The following is a 14,254-nucleotide window of genomic DNA, read 5'->3' on the forward strand; positions in this document are numbered from 1 at the left end:
CAGGATGTCCACATTAGACAGTACTCAGAATGTCAATACTATGTTTATTGATGAATAAACTATACTGTCTGCTCAATGTGTTCTCTTTTTATTCCTGGTATGTTTACCACAGAAAAATTTAACATTTTACGAGATACTCTTATAGTCATCGTATGTAAAACAACACGATGAGTTGAGAGATATTGATGATAACACAGATGTCATCTGCAACTGTTTACCGTTGTGTGGGAAGCCAAGAACATGATTCATCGTTCTACTGTAGAACGCTGTGTTTTTAACTTGCATCCAACGCGTGAATGTCCTCAGCCCTGATTGAACCTTTGTTCTTCGACGCAGATTTGATGTTTTTTCATTTAGTTTAGTCGTCGTGAAGGCATCACTACAGAAACACCTCTTTCACTGTTTCCCATTTCCAAACTACATGTTTTCCATTGAATCCATTGCCGTACTCATTGAATCATCAAGTCCTTGCTACGCAGTTGAAATTCCAGACCTTTTTTGCTCACTATTGTTGATATTTCTTGTGGAGTGCACCTTTAACGTACGCGTGGTGTTGCCTTCAGCATATCTGCAGAACAGGATGTTCTAAGATTTACATCCTAATCTCTTATAATAGAATAAGACTTACATCCTAATCTCATAATAGAATAAGATTAACATCCTAATCTCTTATAATAGAATAAAACTTACATTCTAATCTCTTATAATAGAATAAGACTTACATCCTAATCTCTTATAATAGAATAATATTTACATCCTAATCTCTTATAATAAAATAATATTTACACCCTAATCTCTTATAATAGAATAATATTTACATCCTAATCTCTTATAATAAAATAATATTTACACCCTAATCTCTTATAATAGAATAAGACTTACATCCTAATCTCTTATAATAGAATAAGATTTACATCCTAATCTCTTATAATAGAATAAGACTTACATCCTAATCTCTTATAATAGAATAAGACTTACATACTAATCTCTTATAATAGAATAAGATTTACATCCTAATCTCTTATAATAGAATAAGACTTACATTCTAATCTCTTATAATAGAATAAGACTTACATCCTAATCTCTTATAATAGAATAATATTTACATCCTAATCTCTTATAATAAAATAATATTTACACCCTAATCTCTTATAATAGAATAATATTTACATCCTAATCTCTTATAATAAAATAATATTTACACCCTAATCTCTTATAATAGAATAAGACTTACATCCTAATCTCTTATAATAGAATAAGATTTACATCCTAATCTCTTATAATAGAATAAGACTTACATCCTAATCTCTTATAATAGAATAAGATTTACACCCTAATCTCTTATAATAGAATAAGATTTACATCCTAATCTCTTATAATAGAATAAGATTTACATCCTAATCTCTTATAATAGAATAAGATTTACATCCTAATCTCTTATAATAGAATAAGACTTACATCCTAATCTCTTATAATAGAATAAGACTTACATCCTAATCTCTTATAATAGAATAAGACTTACATCCTAATCTCTTATAATAGAATAAGATTTACATCATAATCTCTTATAATAGAATAAGATTTACATCCTAATCTCTTATAATAGAATAAGATTTACATCCTAATCTCTTATAATAGAATAAGATTTACATACTAATCTCTTATAATAGAATAAGACTTACATCCTAATCTCTTATAATAGAATAAGACTTACATCCTAATCTCTTATAATAGAATAAGACTTACATCCTAATCTCTTATAATAGAATAAGATTTACATCCTAATCTCTTATAATAGAATAAAACTTACATCCTAATCTCTTATAATAGAATAAGATTTACATCCTAATCTCTTATAATAGAATAAGATTTACATCCTAATCTCTTATAATAGAATAAGACTTACATCCTAATCTCTTATAATAGAATAAGATTTACATCCTAATCTCTTATAATAGAATAAAACTTACATCCTAATCTCTTATAATAGAATAAGACTTACATCCTAATCTCTTATAATAGAATAAGATTTACATCCTAATCTCTTATAATAGAATAAGACTTACATCCTAATCTCTTATAATAGAATAAGACTTGCATCCTAATCTCTTATAATAGAATAAGATTTACATCCTAATCTCTTATAATAGAATAAGATTTACATCCTAATCTCTTATAATAGAATAAGACTTACATCCTAATCTCTTATAATAGAATAATACCTACATCCTAATCTCTTATAATAGAATAAGATTTACATCCTAATCTCTTATAATAGAATAAGACTTACATCCTAATCTCTTATAATAGAATAAAACTTACATCCTAATCTCTTATAATAGAATAAGACCTACATCCTAATCTCTTATAATAGAATAAGACCTACATCCTAATCTCTTATAATAGAATAAGATTTACATCCTAATCTCTTATAATAGAATAAGACTTACATCCTAATCTCTTATAATAGAATAAGATTTACATCCTAATCTCTTATAATAGAATAAGACTTACATCCTAATCTCTTATAATAGAATAAGATTTACATCCTAATCTCTTATAATAGAATAAGACTTACATCCTAATCTCTTATAATAGAATAAGACTTACATCCTAATCTCTTATAATAGAATAAGACTTACATCCTAATCTCTTAAAATAGAATAAGATTTACATCATAATCTCTTATAATAGAATAAGATTTACATCCTAATCTCTTATAATAGAATAAGATTTACATCCTAATCTCTTATAATAGAATAAGATTTACATCCTAATCTCTTATAATAGAATAAGACTTACATCCTAATCTCTTATAATAGAACTGGCCTATTCAGCCCAGAAGAGGCCAACGCCACCATTTCATCTTTCCTGTCCACTGAGGCACTGAGCCTCTGAGCTTCTGTTAAACAAAACTCTGGAAAACCACGATGGCGGTTGCCAGATTGGTGTGGTTTTAATCACCAATGGTGGTACCCCGCACCAGAGTAGATATCACTGAGGTGATTGTGGTGAAAAACCTCTGGTCTGTTCTCCATGTGAAGCGTGAAGAGAGAAAGGAGTCTTTGTGTGCCAAGAGCGAGGTAGAGAACAGCAGAATGGTTACCTAATGTGAGATATAAATAGATTAAAGAGATGCGATCTCCAGGAGCTTGAGAGTAGCAGGCAGTGACTCCTGAACTGAGCAGTGAAGTGTTGACAAAGCTTTGCTATCTTAGTGCACAACTGATGGGCTGGAGAGAAGAGAAACAAATAAAACACTTATCTTAATCCCTGATTACAACCATTATTCCCAGTCAATAGATCAGATGGGTTTGGGTCGAATGTGTCAAAACACTTCAGTGTCTGCTTTGGCTGGGTTTGATCACATATTCAATATGTTACTGTATACATTTACACACACAGTATGAGAATGGGAGTCTCCCTAATAAAAAAGCATACATAAGCAAGCCCATGGATTAGATCACAACACCCAATAAAATAATGTTTGTGCAAGATTTATTTCATTTTTCAAATGTTAAGTACAGTATCATCAAAAATGAAAACGCTTGATTGTGCAAAAACTCCATAATATATTAGTTTATATGTAGGTAGCTATTCTGTACATATACTCAACAGTGTTGTTATGTGTCACTCATGACAGCACAACAATAACTGTCATGATAGGTTAAGAAAAAGTTCAAAGTAAAAAATGATAAGATCAACATGTCTTAGTCTTATATACTGTATATTTCTTTATATATATATATCCCTGTTTAGATGTTGAATGTATGAATACAGTATATCTGCAATATATACAGTACATTAACATGAATGTACATGAACAATTTACAATTTACAATTTATTCAACGGCATTCACTCACTTCACAGAAAATAAAGAGGAAAATAATTTGGTATGTGTTATTCTCCAAACTCGCCATCATTCTGCAATCTCCAAACTCTCCATAAATGTATCAGCACTATAGAAAAAAATTAAATCATCTAAGTCTCACACATGCTCATGTCCTCAATTTTGGCTTTCATGGAGCAATTAGTCATTCTATGTTTTGAATAAAATCCTCAGGTATTTGTCAGTGCAGGTGCAGGTTTGCACACCTGGCTGAGAGCAGGCACACACCTCCCCGATGCTAGTGGATGGAAGGAACCACCTCTCCAAGGCTTCAATAAGGAGATCAAATGACCCTGAGTATGCACATGGCACTTGAAAAAATGTTCCATGTACAGAACAAACACGCGCGCACACACACACACACACACACACACACACACACACACGCACACCTTCACGCTAAGTCACCCTGCCCTCCCCCACAAGAAAGCATGAGCTCATCTCCCTAGTCACCGTCTCACCTGTGAAGCCACTAATGAGGATTCACTCCCACACATGAAAACAAAATGGCCTCCGTGTGCCAGAACTCCATGAACCAGGATGTAAAACTAGAGGAGAACCAGGATGTAAAACTACAGGAGAACCAGGATGTAAAGCTACAGGAGAACCAGGATGTAAAACTACAGGAGAACCAGGATGTAAAACTAGAGGAGAACCAGGATGTAAAATTACAGGACAGCGTAGAAAACAAACTAAAAAACCATCACTGAAATCAAAAAAAGTCTCTTCAGATTTGCAATGTTTTGATTATTGAAATCATAACGATATTTGACATCTTGTTTCTGGTGGCTGAAGGAGAAGAAAGGTTGTATCATTGCGAGGAGGCTTTGGTCGCCAAGGAAGACACACAGTGCTGCTGGAAGTTGGGCGGAGCTTCAGAGCTGCACCCCAGTCCCTGATGGCCGCCCCTCTTGACGCCCTCGCCCTCGCCGAACCAGGGGCCCGCCTCTTTTCCCAGAAGCAGGCTGCATGGTTTCCCGCAGGTCGCCGTGGCCGGGGCGGGGGCGTGGTCGGCGACGCCGTTCTTCTCGGACGCCCGCTCCTTCAGCACGCCGGTCAGGTGACTGAGCAGGTCGTCGAAGAACTCGGGGACGCCCTCGTAACCTACGGTAACCAGGGCAGAGAAATACGAGTCCCTCTGAATGAGGAGTCTGATCACAGAATATGGCTGTGAAAGGATTATTTCACATAATCCTCGCAATTGAATTGAATCCTCACAAAAACGTGCACTGAATACAAAATGAGTAGCATTATAATACAGCAATGAACGGCATAGAAAAGTACAAGCTAAGATTAGCTGGTGAAACCAGGAGTCTCTTTCTAACAGGACACACACAGCGGTGCTGTTTATAGATGAGTACAGTACAAGGTTATGGCAATTTCCTGTAAGGAGATCGTTATCTCTCCCTGAGCTACTGGGAAGAGGAGAGGAGACAGCTAGGGAAGCTTAAATAGAGGGTGGTTAGACAGCCATAATGCTGTTGACGTGAGACTACACTAGATGTTATGGGACTTACAGTATTGTCGCACAAACAAGCAATGCCAGTGAACGCGCCTACCCCTGGGAAACAACATACTGTAACCATGGTGATGAAAGAGGAAGTGGAAGAGGGCTTTTTCTAGGCATGCTCAGACCACCATTTAAAGTGTGTTTGTGTGCGTGCGTTTACCTCAGTAAAACCAAGAGACTTATACACAATCCACCTCACAAATCCTCATCTCCCACATTAAAACTCAACTTTATACGTTGTGCTGTGTGTATTACTCTGGCACATTCAAAAAGCACTTCCCTGGTGTGTGTGACATGATATGCATTCTAAAATCATGACCTCATGAGCCAATCCTCAAGGCTCAACACTGCCACCATGTGGAGGGGTTATATCATGAGCACTTTTTGCGATAGACTTGCCGTCTCACAGTACTTCCTTGGGTCAATAAAAAATATAGTTTATTGGTGAGCTGTGGGTAGAGATGGCGGACTCATAAGCTATGTCACTCAAACTCCTTTTAAACTAAGGACAAGAATTGAATATCTATGATCAGATCTATTCATGCAAGTATGTGAAGCCTGCAGTCCTACACACCCATCAGAGTGTTTATAGATCTACACTCACCAGGGAAAGCGTTGATGTCAATGATGGCGTGCTGGCCTGTCTGGTTACTGATGATGATGTCGATGCCGAACAGGGACACGCCTAGCGCCCGACGCAGACATCTGGAGATCTCCCTGATGACATCATCTTTGGGCACTATGGACACACCCTCCAAGTTGTCCCTCTGTGTAAACAAACAAACAAACAAACAAATAAACAAACAAACCAAGGTTATAATAGTTTTTTTCATTAGTTTTTATTTTTATATCGTTTTAACTTTTTGTTTTCAATTTCAGTTTAGTTTTAATTAGTTTTTAAAAGCAGGTTAATTCTAGTTTAGTTTCGTTTTTTTGTTGTTGAAAATGCTTAGTTTCAGTTTAGTTTTTACTAGTTTCAGTATTAGTGCAAAACAAACCATCTTGCACACGTCAAGTTACCTCTGCGCAGTGGCACAGCCAAAGAAAAAATGGAGGATAGATTTCATATCCACCCAAAATACCAGGCTTATGTACGAAATGAAAAAGACTAAAACTAAGGACATTTTCTCTATAATTTTAGTTTATTTTAGTTAGTTTTGTAAACATACAAAACAGTTTTAATTAGTTATTGTTTTTTTTGTAAAGCCTAGTTTTTATTTCAGTTAACTGAAATGTTCTTTCAAACCTAGTTTTAGTTTTTTTTTGTTAGTTTTCGTTAACTATAATAACCAATAACAAACAAACAAACAGGTTCTGGAGAGGCCGTTCAATTCTATCCAGCTTTCCCAATCACCTCAGTTGTGAATTTTTCTTCACAGTAACAAAAACATTGCATACCAAACAAAAAAGCTAAAAAGGTTTTGCAGTGATAATGAGGTAACACTCCGGGTATAATAGAGTACTGAACACACAGAAGAGAGGCAAAGACGCTAGGGTCACTCAAAATGTCCAGGCCCATTTTTTAGGAATATTCTAGCTACTTACAGAAGTAAGGTCAGAGGCACACTCCGGCTTGGACACATTGTGACTGTTGAAGGAGATCGCTCTCCTCTCTGAAAGACAGAATGCATAAATAAGACCATCAAAGCTGCACATTGAAATTCATGGAAATGTGTGACTAGTTGAATCAGCCTGGTTAAAGAATATTTTCACACTTGAGTCAGGGTTGTGGATGTGACAGGCATGCCCCAACTTAGGTCACAGGTTCAGGAAAAAAAAAAAACTCTGGTCCTATTCATGCCAAGAATTGAAATTCTTGAGTCTAGCTCCAGTCAAAGTGGACTCAAGTCACAGTTTTCTTTAGCAGGGGGGCTCAAGCACAGTCTGCATGTGAGGATATTTTATGTGCAGTTCACAATCGTAACCCACAGGGGGAGCTACGTACTCGGCTATACGCTACAACCTCACTGCCTCTGCTGTGACTCAGCCCTCTTAAAACACGCGTGCCTTCAGGGTGACGGACTTCACAAACACGGGGACATGACGAGCAGGAACCCTGACACAGAGCCAGGGCTGGAGGAATGCGCCGGCACTCTGCGTCAAACTCTGAAATCCCGTAAATGCCCATCTCACTTGGCGTGTGCCCCCCGCGATGGTTAAAAGTGAAGCTGTGTTTATAGACGCTCGTAAATCAAATGCCCTCTTTATAAGGGTATGTCCTAGGATGCAGCTGTGGCTTGGAGGTTTGGTCAGCAAGAGGGAGACTTCGCAGTCGTTACTCACATGTTACCTGTGATTCTTCTGTTGTCATCGTGTTTTTTTTTGCTATGAGACTATAATTTCCACACGTAGCCACACGTACAGTAAGACAACACGACACACCGAATGAAACTTAAAGGCCGTCCAGAATTGGACGCAAAATCAGTTGTGAGGGACAAGGGTGACGCGGCCGAGAGTGAACTGTCTCACCTGCAGGTCCAGAGGGGAAGTTCCTGATAGAGGGCCTCTCAACCACGGTGTGGGCCTCCCCCACCACGAAGACTTTATACAGCACGGCATTGTGGTTAATGAAGTTCTGGATCACACAGGGAGGCTTGATGTCCTTCATGTCCTCCTCGCTGAAGACGATGGTCATCTGGGTGAACAAGCGCTTGGTGAAACTTAGTGATGGGATGTTTGTTCATGTACAAAATAAGTCAGGTGATGTCACCGCGCTGCTTGACACAGTATTTGGCCATGAACGCATCATCGCTGTTCAGTAATCCTGCAGTATTATTCATCACTACCATCACAAGTGTATTTTCTGTCTGTGACTTCTTCTCTCTAATCAGTGCATGCTCAGTAAATAACTATCCTTGAAGCTGTGTCAACAATGACATACGCACAGTGTCACACAAAGTGCATCAGTGTGACTCTTCGTCTTTGTCATCAGAATCAGAATTTGTTTTATCACCGTTATAATTTTTCAACATACAAGGAATTTGCTTTCCGTTGTGGTGGATAACACGGAGACGATATTGGACGGGGTGCAGGGACGAGACAGGACAGTGCAGAGACAGTGTTGAAATCACAAACAGGATCCTGGCGTAGGTGCCTGCTGAGTGTTCTAGTGCTGTAGAGTGAACTGAAGGGCCGTGTTTACTGCGTCGTCCACAGACCTGTTTGCCCTGTAGGTGAACTGCAGGGGGTCCAGGAGAGGGTCTGTGATGGATTTGAGATGCCGCAGAACAAGTCACTCAAAGACCTTCATTACTACAGAGGTCAGGGCGATGTAGTCGTTGAGGCCAGTGATCCTTGCTTTCTTGGGGACGGGGATGATGGTGGCGGTCTTGAAGCAGGCTGGAACATGACATGTCTCTAGTGAGGTGTTGAAGAAGTCATTGAATAGCTGATCGGCAACCTTGTTTTTAAATCTGCAGGAGAACTCGTTCGGGGCGTTGGCCAGACGTGGGTCGTCTGTGGACCGGGGGGATTTCGGTTTGTTCTGGTGATCTGTGTGTGAGAACTTTCCAGACAGAGGATGTATTTCCTTCTGAGAATTGAACACAATGACAGTCTTCGCTCTTGTTTGACAAGCAGGTGTGGACTCTTTAGAAATCCCATTTGAGGTGAGGCTCTCGCAATGAAACCCTTACACACCTCATGTGACGTCACACCCGTTTCGACACCGAAATCGATCTATTCGATGCCTAAGAGATTGTCTTAAAGTACAGCCATAAAAGCACATGACAGCCTCGCTGTAAATTGATATACAACCAGTATTTCATCACTCATTCATTGACTACAGTAGCTCTTGAGCAAACATCTGTCTTGAACATCCCTCTTTACAGTTAATATGCAAGTCACACGTTGGATCTGGGTGGTAGAGGGGTAGAATGTATCGTAGGATCTGGGTGGTAGAGGGGTAGAATCTGGGTGGTAGAGGGGTAGAATGCAGGGGAGGATCTGGGTGGTAGAGGGGTAGAATGCAGGGGAGGATCTGGGTGGTAGAGGGGTAGAATGCAGGGGAGGATCTGGGTGGTAGAGGGGTAGAATGCAGGGGATGATCTGGGTGGTAGAGGGGTAGAATGCAGGGGAGGATCTGGGTGGTAGAGGGGTAGAATGCAGGGGAGGATCTGGGTGGTAGAGGGGTAGAATGTAGCAGAGGATCTGGGTGGTAGAGGGGTAGAATGCAGGGGAGGATCTGGGTGGTAGAGGGGTAGAATGTAGCGGAGGATCTGGGTGGTAGAGAGGTAGAATGCAGGGGAGGATCTGGGTGGTAGAGGGGTAGAATGCAGGGGAGGATCTGGGTGGTAGAGGGGTAGAATGTAGTGGAGGATCTGGGTGGTAGAGGGGTAGAATGCAGGGGAGGATCTGGGTGGTAGAGGGGTAGAATATAGGGGAGGATCTGGGTGGTAGAGGGGTAGAATGCAGGGGAGGATCTGGGTGGTAGAGGGGTAGAATGTAGGGGAGGATCTGGGTGGTAGAGGGGTAGAATGTAGGGGAGGATCTGGGTGGTGGAGGGGTAGAATGCAGGGGAGGATCTGGGTGGTAGAGGGGTAGAATGTAGTGGAGGATCTGGGTGGTAGAGGGGTAGAATGCAGGGGAGGATCTGGGTGGTAGAGGGGTAGAATATAGGGGAGGATCTGGGTGGTAGAGGGGTAGAATGCAGGGGAGGATCTGGGTGGTAGAGGGGTAGAATGTAGCGGAGGATCTGGGTGGTAGAGGGGTAGAATGCAGGGGAGGATCTGGGTGGTAGAGGGGTAGAATGCAGGGGAGGATCTGGATGGTAGAGGGGTAGAATGCAGGGGAGGATCTGGGTGGTAGAGGGGTAGAATGCAGGGGAGGATCTGGGTGGTAGAGGGGTAGAATGTAGGGGAGGATCTGGGTGGTAGAGGGGTAGAATGTAGGGGAGGATCTGGGGGGTAGAGGGGTAGAATGCAGGGGAGGATCTGGGTGGTAGAGGGGTAGAATGTAGTGGAGGATCTGGGTGGTAGAGGGGTAGAATGCAGGGGAGGATCTGGGTGGTAGAGGGGTAGAATATAGGGGAGGATCTGGGTGGTAGAGGGGTAGAATGCAGGGGAGGATCTGGGTGGTAGAGGGGTAGAATGTAGGGGAGGATCTGGGTGGTAGAGGGGTAGAATGTAGGGGAGGATCTGGGTGGTGGAGGGGTAGAATGCAGGGGAGGATCTGGGTGGTAGAGGGGTAGAATGTAGTGGAGGATCTGGGTGGTAGAGGGGTAGAATGCAGGGGAGGATCTGGGTGGTAGAGGGGTAGAATATAGGGGAGGATCTGGGTGGTAGAGGGGTAGAATGCAGGGGAGGATCTGGGTGGTAGAGGGGTAGAATGTAGCGGAGGATCTGGGTGGTAGAGGGGTAGAATGCAGGGGAGGATCTGGGTGGTAGAGGGGTAGAATGCAGGGGAGGATCTGGATGGTAGAGGGGTAGAATGCAGGGGAGGATCTGGGTGGTAGAGGGGTAGAATGCAGGGGAGGATCTGGGTGGTAGAGGGGTAGAATGTAGGGGAGGATCTGGGTGGTAGAGGGGTAGAATGTAGGGGAGGATCTGGGGGGTAGAGGGGTAGAATGCAGGGGAGGATCTGGGTGGTAGAGGGGTAGAATGCAGGGGAGGATCTGGGTGGTAGAGGGGTAGAATGCAGGGGAGGATCTGGATGGTAGAGGGGTAGAATGCAGGGGAGGATCTGGGTGGTAGAGGGGTAGAATGCAGGGGAGGATCTGGGTGGTAGAGGGGTAGAATGCAGGGGAGGATCTGGGTGGTAGAGGGGTAGAATGTAGCAGAGGATCTGGGTGGTAGAGGGGTAGAATGTAGTGGAGGATCTGGGTGGTAGAGGGGTAGAATGCAGGGGAGGATCTGGGTGGTAGAGGGGTAGAATGCAGGGGAGGATCTGGGTGGTAGAGGGGTAGAATGCAGGGGAGGATCTGGGTGGTAGAGGGGTAGAATGTAGGGGAGGATCTGGGTGGTAGAGGGGTAGAATGCAGGGGAGGATCTGGGTGGTAGAGGGGTAGAATGCAGGGGAGGATCTGGGTGGTAGAGGGGTAGAATGTAGAGGAGGATCTGGGTGGTAGAGGATCTGGGTGGTAGAGGGGTAGAATGCAGGGGAGGATCTGGGTGGTAGAGGGGTAGAATGTAGAGGAGGATCTGGGTGGTAGAGGGTAGAATGTAGGGGAGGATCTGGGTGGTAGAGGGGTAGAATGTAGGGGAGGATCTGGGTGGTAGAGGGGTAGAATGTAACAGAGGATCTGGGTGGTAGAGGGGTAGAATGTAGCGGATTATCTGGGTGGTCGAGGGGTAGAATGCAGGGGAGGATCTGGGTGGTAGAGGGGTAGAATGTAGGGGAGGATCTGGGTGGTAGAGGGTAGAATGTAGAGGAGGATCTGGGTGGTACAGGGTAGAATGTAGGGGAGGATCTGGGTGGTAGAGGGGTAGAATGTAGGGGAGGATCTGGGTGGTAGAGGGGTAGAATGTAACAGAGGATCTGGGTGGTAGAGGGGTAGAATGTAGCGGATTATCTGGGTGGTCGAGGGGTAGAATGCAGGGGAGGATCTGGGTGGTAGAGGGGTAGAATGTAGCGGAGGATCTGGGTGGTAGAGGGTAGAATGCAGGGGAGGATCTGGGTGGTAGAGGGGTAGAATGCAGGGGAGGATCTGGGTGGTAGAGGGGTAGAATGTAGGGGAGGATCTGGGTGGTAGAGGGGTAGAATGCAGGGGAGGATCTGAGTGATAGAGGGGTAGAATGCAGGGGAGGATCTGGGTGGTAGAGGGGTAGAATGCAGGGGAGGATCTGAGTGATAGAGGGGTAGAATGTAGGGGAGGATCTGGGTGGTAGAGGGGTAGAATGCAGGGGAGGATCATGGTGGTAGAGGGGTAGAATGTAGGGGAGGATCTGGGTGGTAGAGGGGTAGAATGCAGGGGAGGATCTGGGGGGTAGAGGGGTAGAATGCAGGGGAGGATCTGAGTGATAGAGGGGTAGAATGTAGGGGAGGATCTGGGTGGTAGAGGGGTAGAATGCAGGGGAGGATCTGGGTGGTAGAGGGGTAGAATGCAGGGGAGGATCTGGGTGGTAGAGGGGTAGAATGTAGGGGAGGATCTGGGTGGTAGAGGGGTAGAATGCAGGGGAGGATCTGGGTGGTAGAGGGGTAGAATGCAGGGGAGGATCTGGGTGGTAGAGGGGTAGAATGTAGGGGAGGATCTGGGTGGTAGAGGGGTAGAATGCAGGGGAGGATCTGGGTGGTAGAGGGGTAGAATGTAGGGGAGGATCTGGGTGGTAGAGGGTAGAATGCAGGGGAGGATCTGGGTGGTAGAGGGGTAGAATGCAGGGGATGATCTGGGTGGTAGAGGGGTAGAATGCAGGGGAGGATCTGGGTGGTAGAGGGGTAGAATGTAGGGGAGGATCTGGGTGGTAGAGGGGTAGAATGTAGGGGAGGATCTGGGTGGTAGAGGGGTAGAATGTAGGGGAGGATCTGGGTGGTAGAGGGTAGAATGCAGGGGAGGATCTGGGTGGTAGAGGGGTAGAATGCAGGGGAGGATCTGGGTGGTAGAGGGGTAGAATGCAGGGGAGGATCTGGGTGGTAGAGGGGTAGAATGCAGGGGAGGATCTGGGTGGTAGAGGGGTAGAATGTAGGGGAGGATCTGGGTGGTAGAGGGGTAGAATGTAGGGGAGGATCTGGGTGGTAGAGGGGTAGAATGTAGGGGAGGATCTGGGTGGTAGAGGGGTAGAATGTAACGGATGATCTGGGTGGTAGAGGGGTAGAATGTAACGGATGATCTGGGTGGTAGAGGGGTAGAATGTAGGGGAGGATCTGGGTGGTAGAGGGGTAGAATGCAGGGGAGGATCTGGGTGATAGAGGGGTAGAATGTAGGGGAGGATCTGGGTGGTAGAGGGGTAGAATGCAGGGGAGGATCTGGGTGGTAGAGGGGTAGAATGTAGGGGAGGATCTGGGTGGTAGAGGGGTAGAATGCAGGGGAGGATCTGGGTGGTAGAGGGGTAGAATGCAGGGGAGGATCTGGGTGGTAGAGGGGTAGAATGCAGGGGAGGATCTGGGTGGTAGAGGGGTAGAATGCAGGGGAGGATCTGGGTGGTAGAGGGGTAGAATGTAGGGGAGGATCTGGGTGGTAGAGGGGTAGAATGTAGGGGAGGATCTGGGTGGTAGAGGGGTAGAATGTAGGGGAGGATCTGGGTGGTAGAGGATCTGGGTGGTAGAGGGGTAGAATGCAGGGGAGGATCTGGGTGGTAGAGGGGTAGAATGCAGGGGAGGATCTGGGTGGTAGAGGGGTAGAATGTAGGGGAGGATCGGGGTGGTAGAGGGGTAGAATGTAGGGGAGGATCTGGGTGGTAGAGGGGTAGAATGCAGGGGAGGATCTGGGTGGTAGAGGGGTAGAATGCAGGGGAGGATCGGGGTGGTAGAGGGGTAGAATGTAGGGGAGGATCTGGGTGGTAGAGGGGTAGAATGCAGGGGAGGATCTGGGTGGTAGAGGGGTAGAATATAGGGGAGGATCTGGGTGGTAGAGGGGTAGAATGCAGGGGAGGAGGAGGCGGTTAAAGGAATTCAGAAATGTAATATAAGGGATAGTGAATGAGGAGCTGACCGCTGCACTTTTTAAATGACCTTTGCGGAGGTATATTTCCATAGGCTGTCCCGCTTATACAATGGCCTTTCAACAGAAAACAAACAAACAAACAAAAAATGAAATGAAAATGAAAATAAAAATACATCTATTGCTCATATTAGCTTTGAAAAGCTGATCATTCATGGTTAGAGTTATATAGAGTACCGTTTCCATAGCAACCAGTAGCTTTTTATAGTCCCTCCAGCCAAATCTAGCGTTATGACATCATCGCTCGCCCAGACCAAACGA

The 14,254-nt window shown here is 44.2% G+C and overlaps 1 protein-coding gene across 1 annotated transcript in view; it reads right to left on the reverse strand.

Moving 5' to 3' along the window:
* Window positions 1-4,701: 4,701 nt before the first annotated feature.
* The window catches only part of itpk1a (inositol-tetrakisphosphate 1-kinase a), a gene marked incomplete at both ends in the record, with an annotated part of 29,946 nt that continues 20,393 nt past the window's right edge, over window positions 4,702-14,254 (reverse strand). Inside the window, 4 exons of the mRNA XM_084439413.1 lie at window positions 4,702-4,994; window positions 6,005-6,167; window positions 6,946-7,013; window positions 7,870-8,035. Of these exons, the coding sequence (XP_084295539.1) occupies window positions 4,702-4,994; window positions 6,005-6,167; window positions 6,946-7,013; window positions 7,870-8,035 (690 nt within the window). The remainder of the gene's footprint in view (window positions 4,995-6,004; window positions 6,168-6,945; window positions 7,014-7,869; window positions 8,036-14,254) is intronic.

Source organism: Borostomias antarcticus (genome assembly GCF_949987555.1).
Source record: "Borostomias antarcticus genome assembly, chromosome: 6".
Lineage (NCBI taxonomy): Eukaryota > Metazoa > Chordata > Actinopteri > Stomiiformes > Stomiidae > Borostomias > Borostomias antarcticus.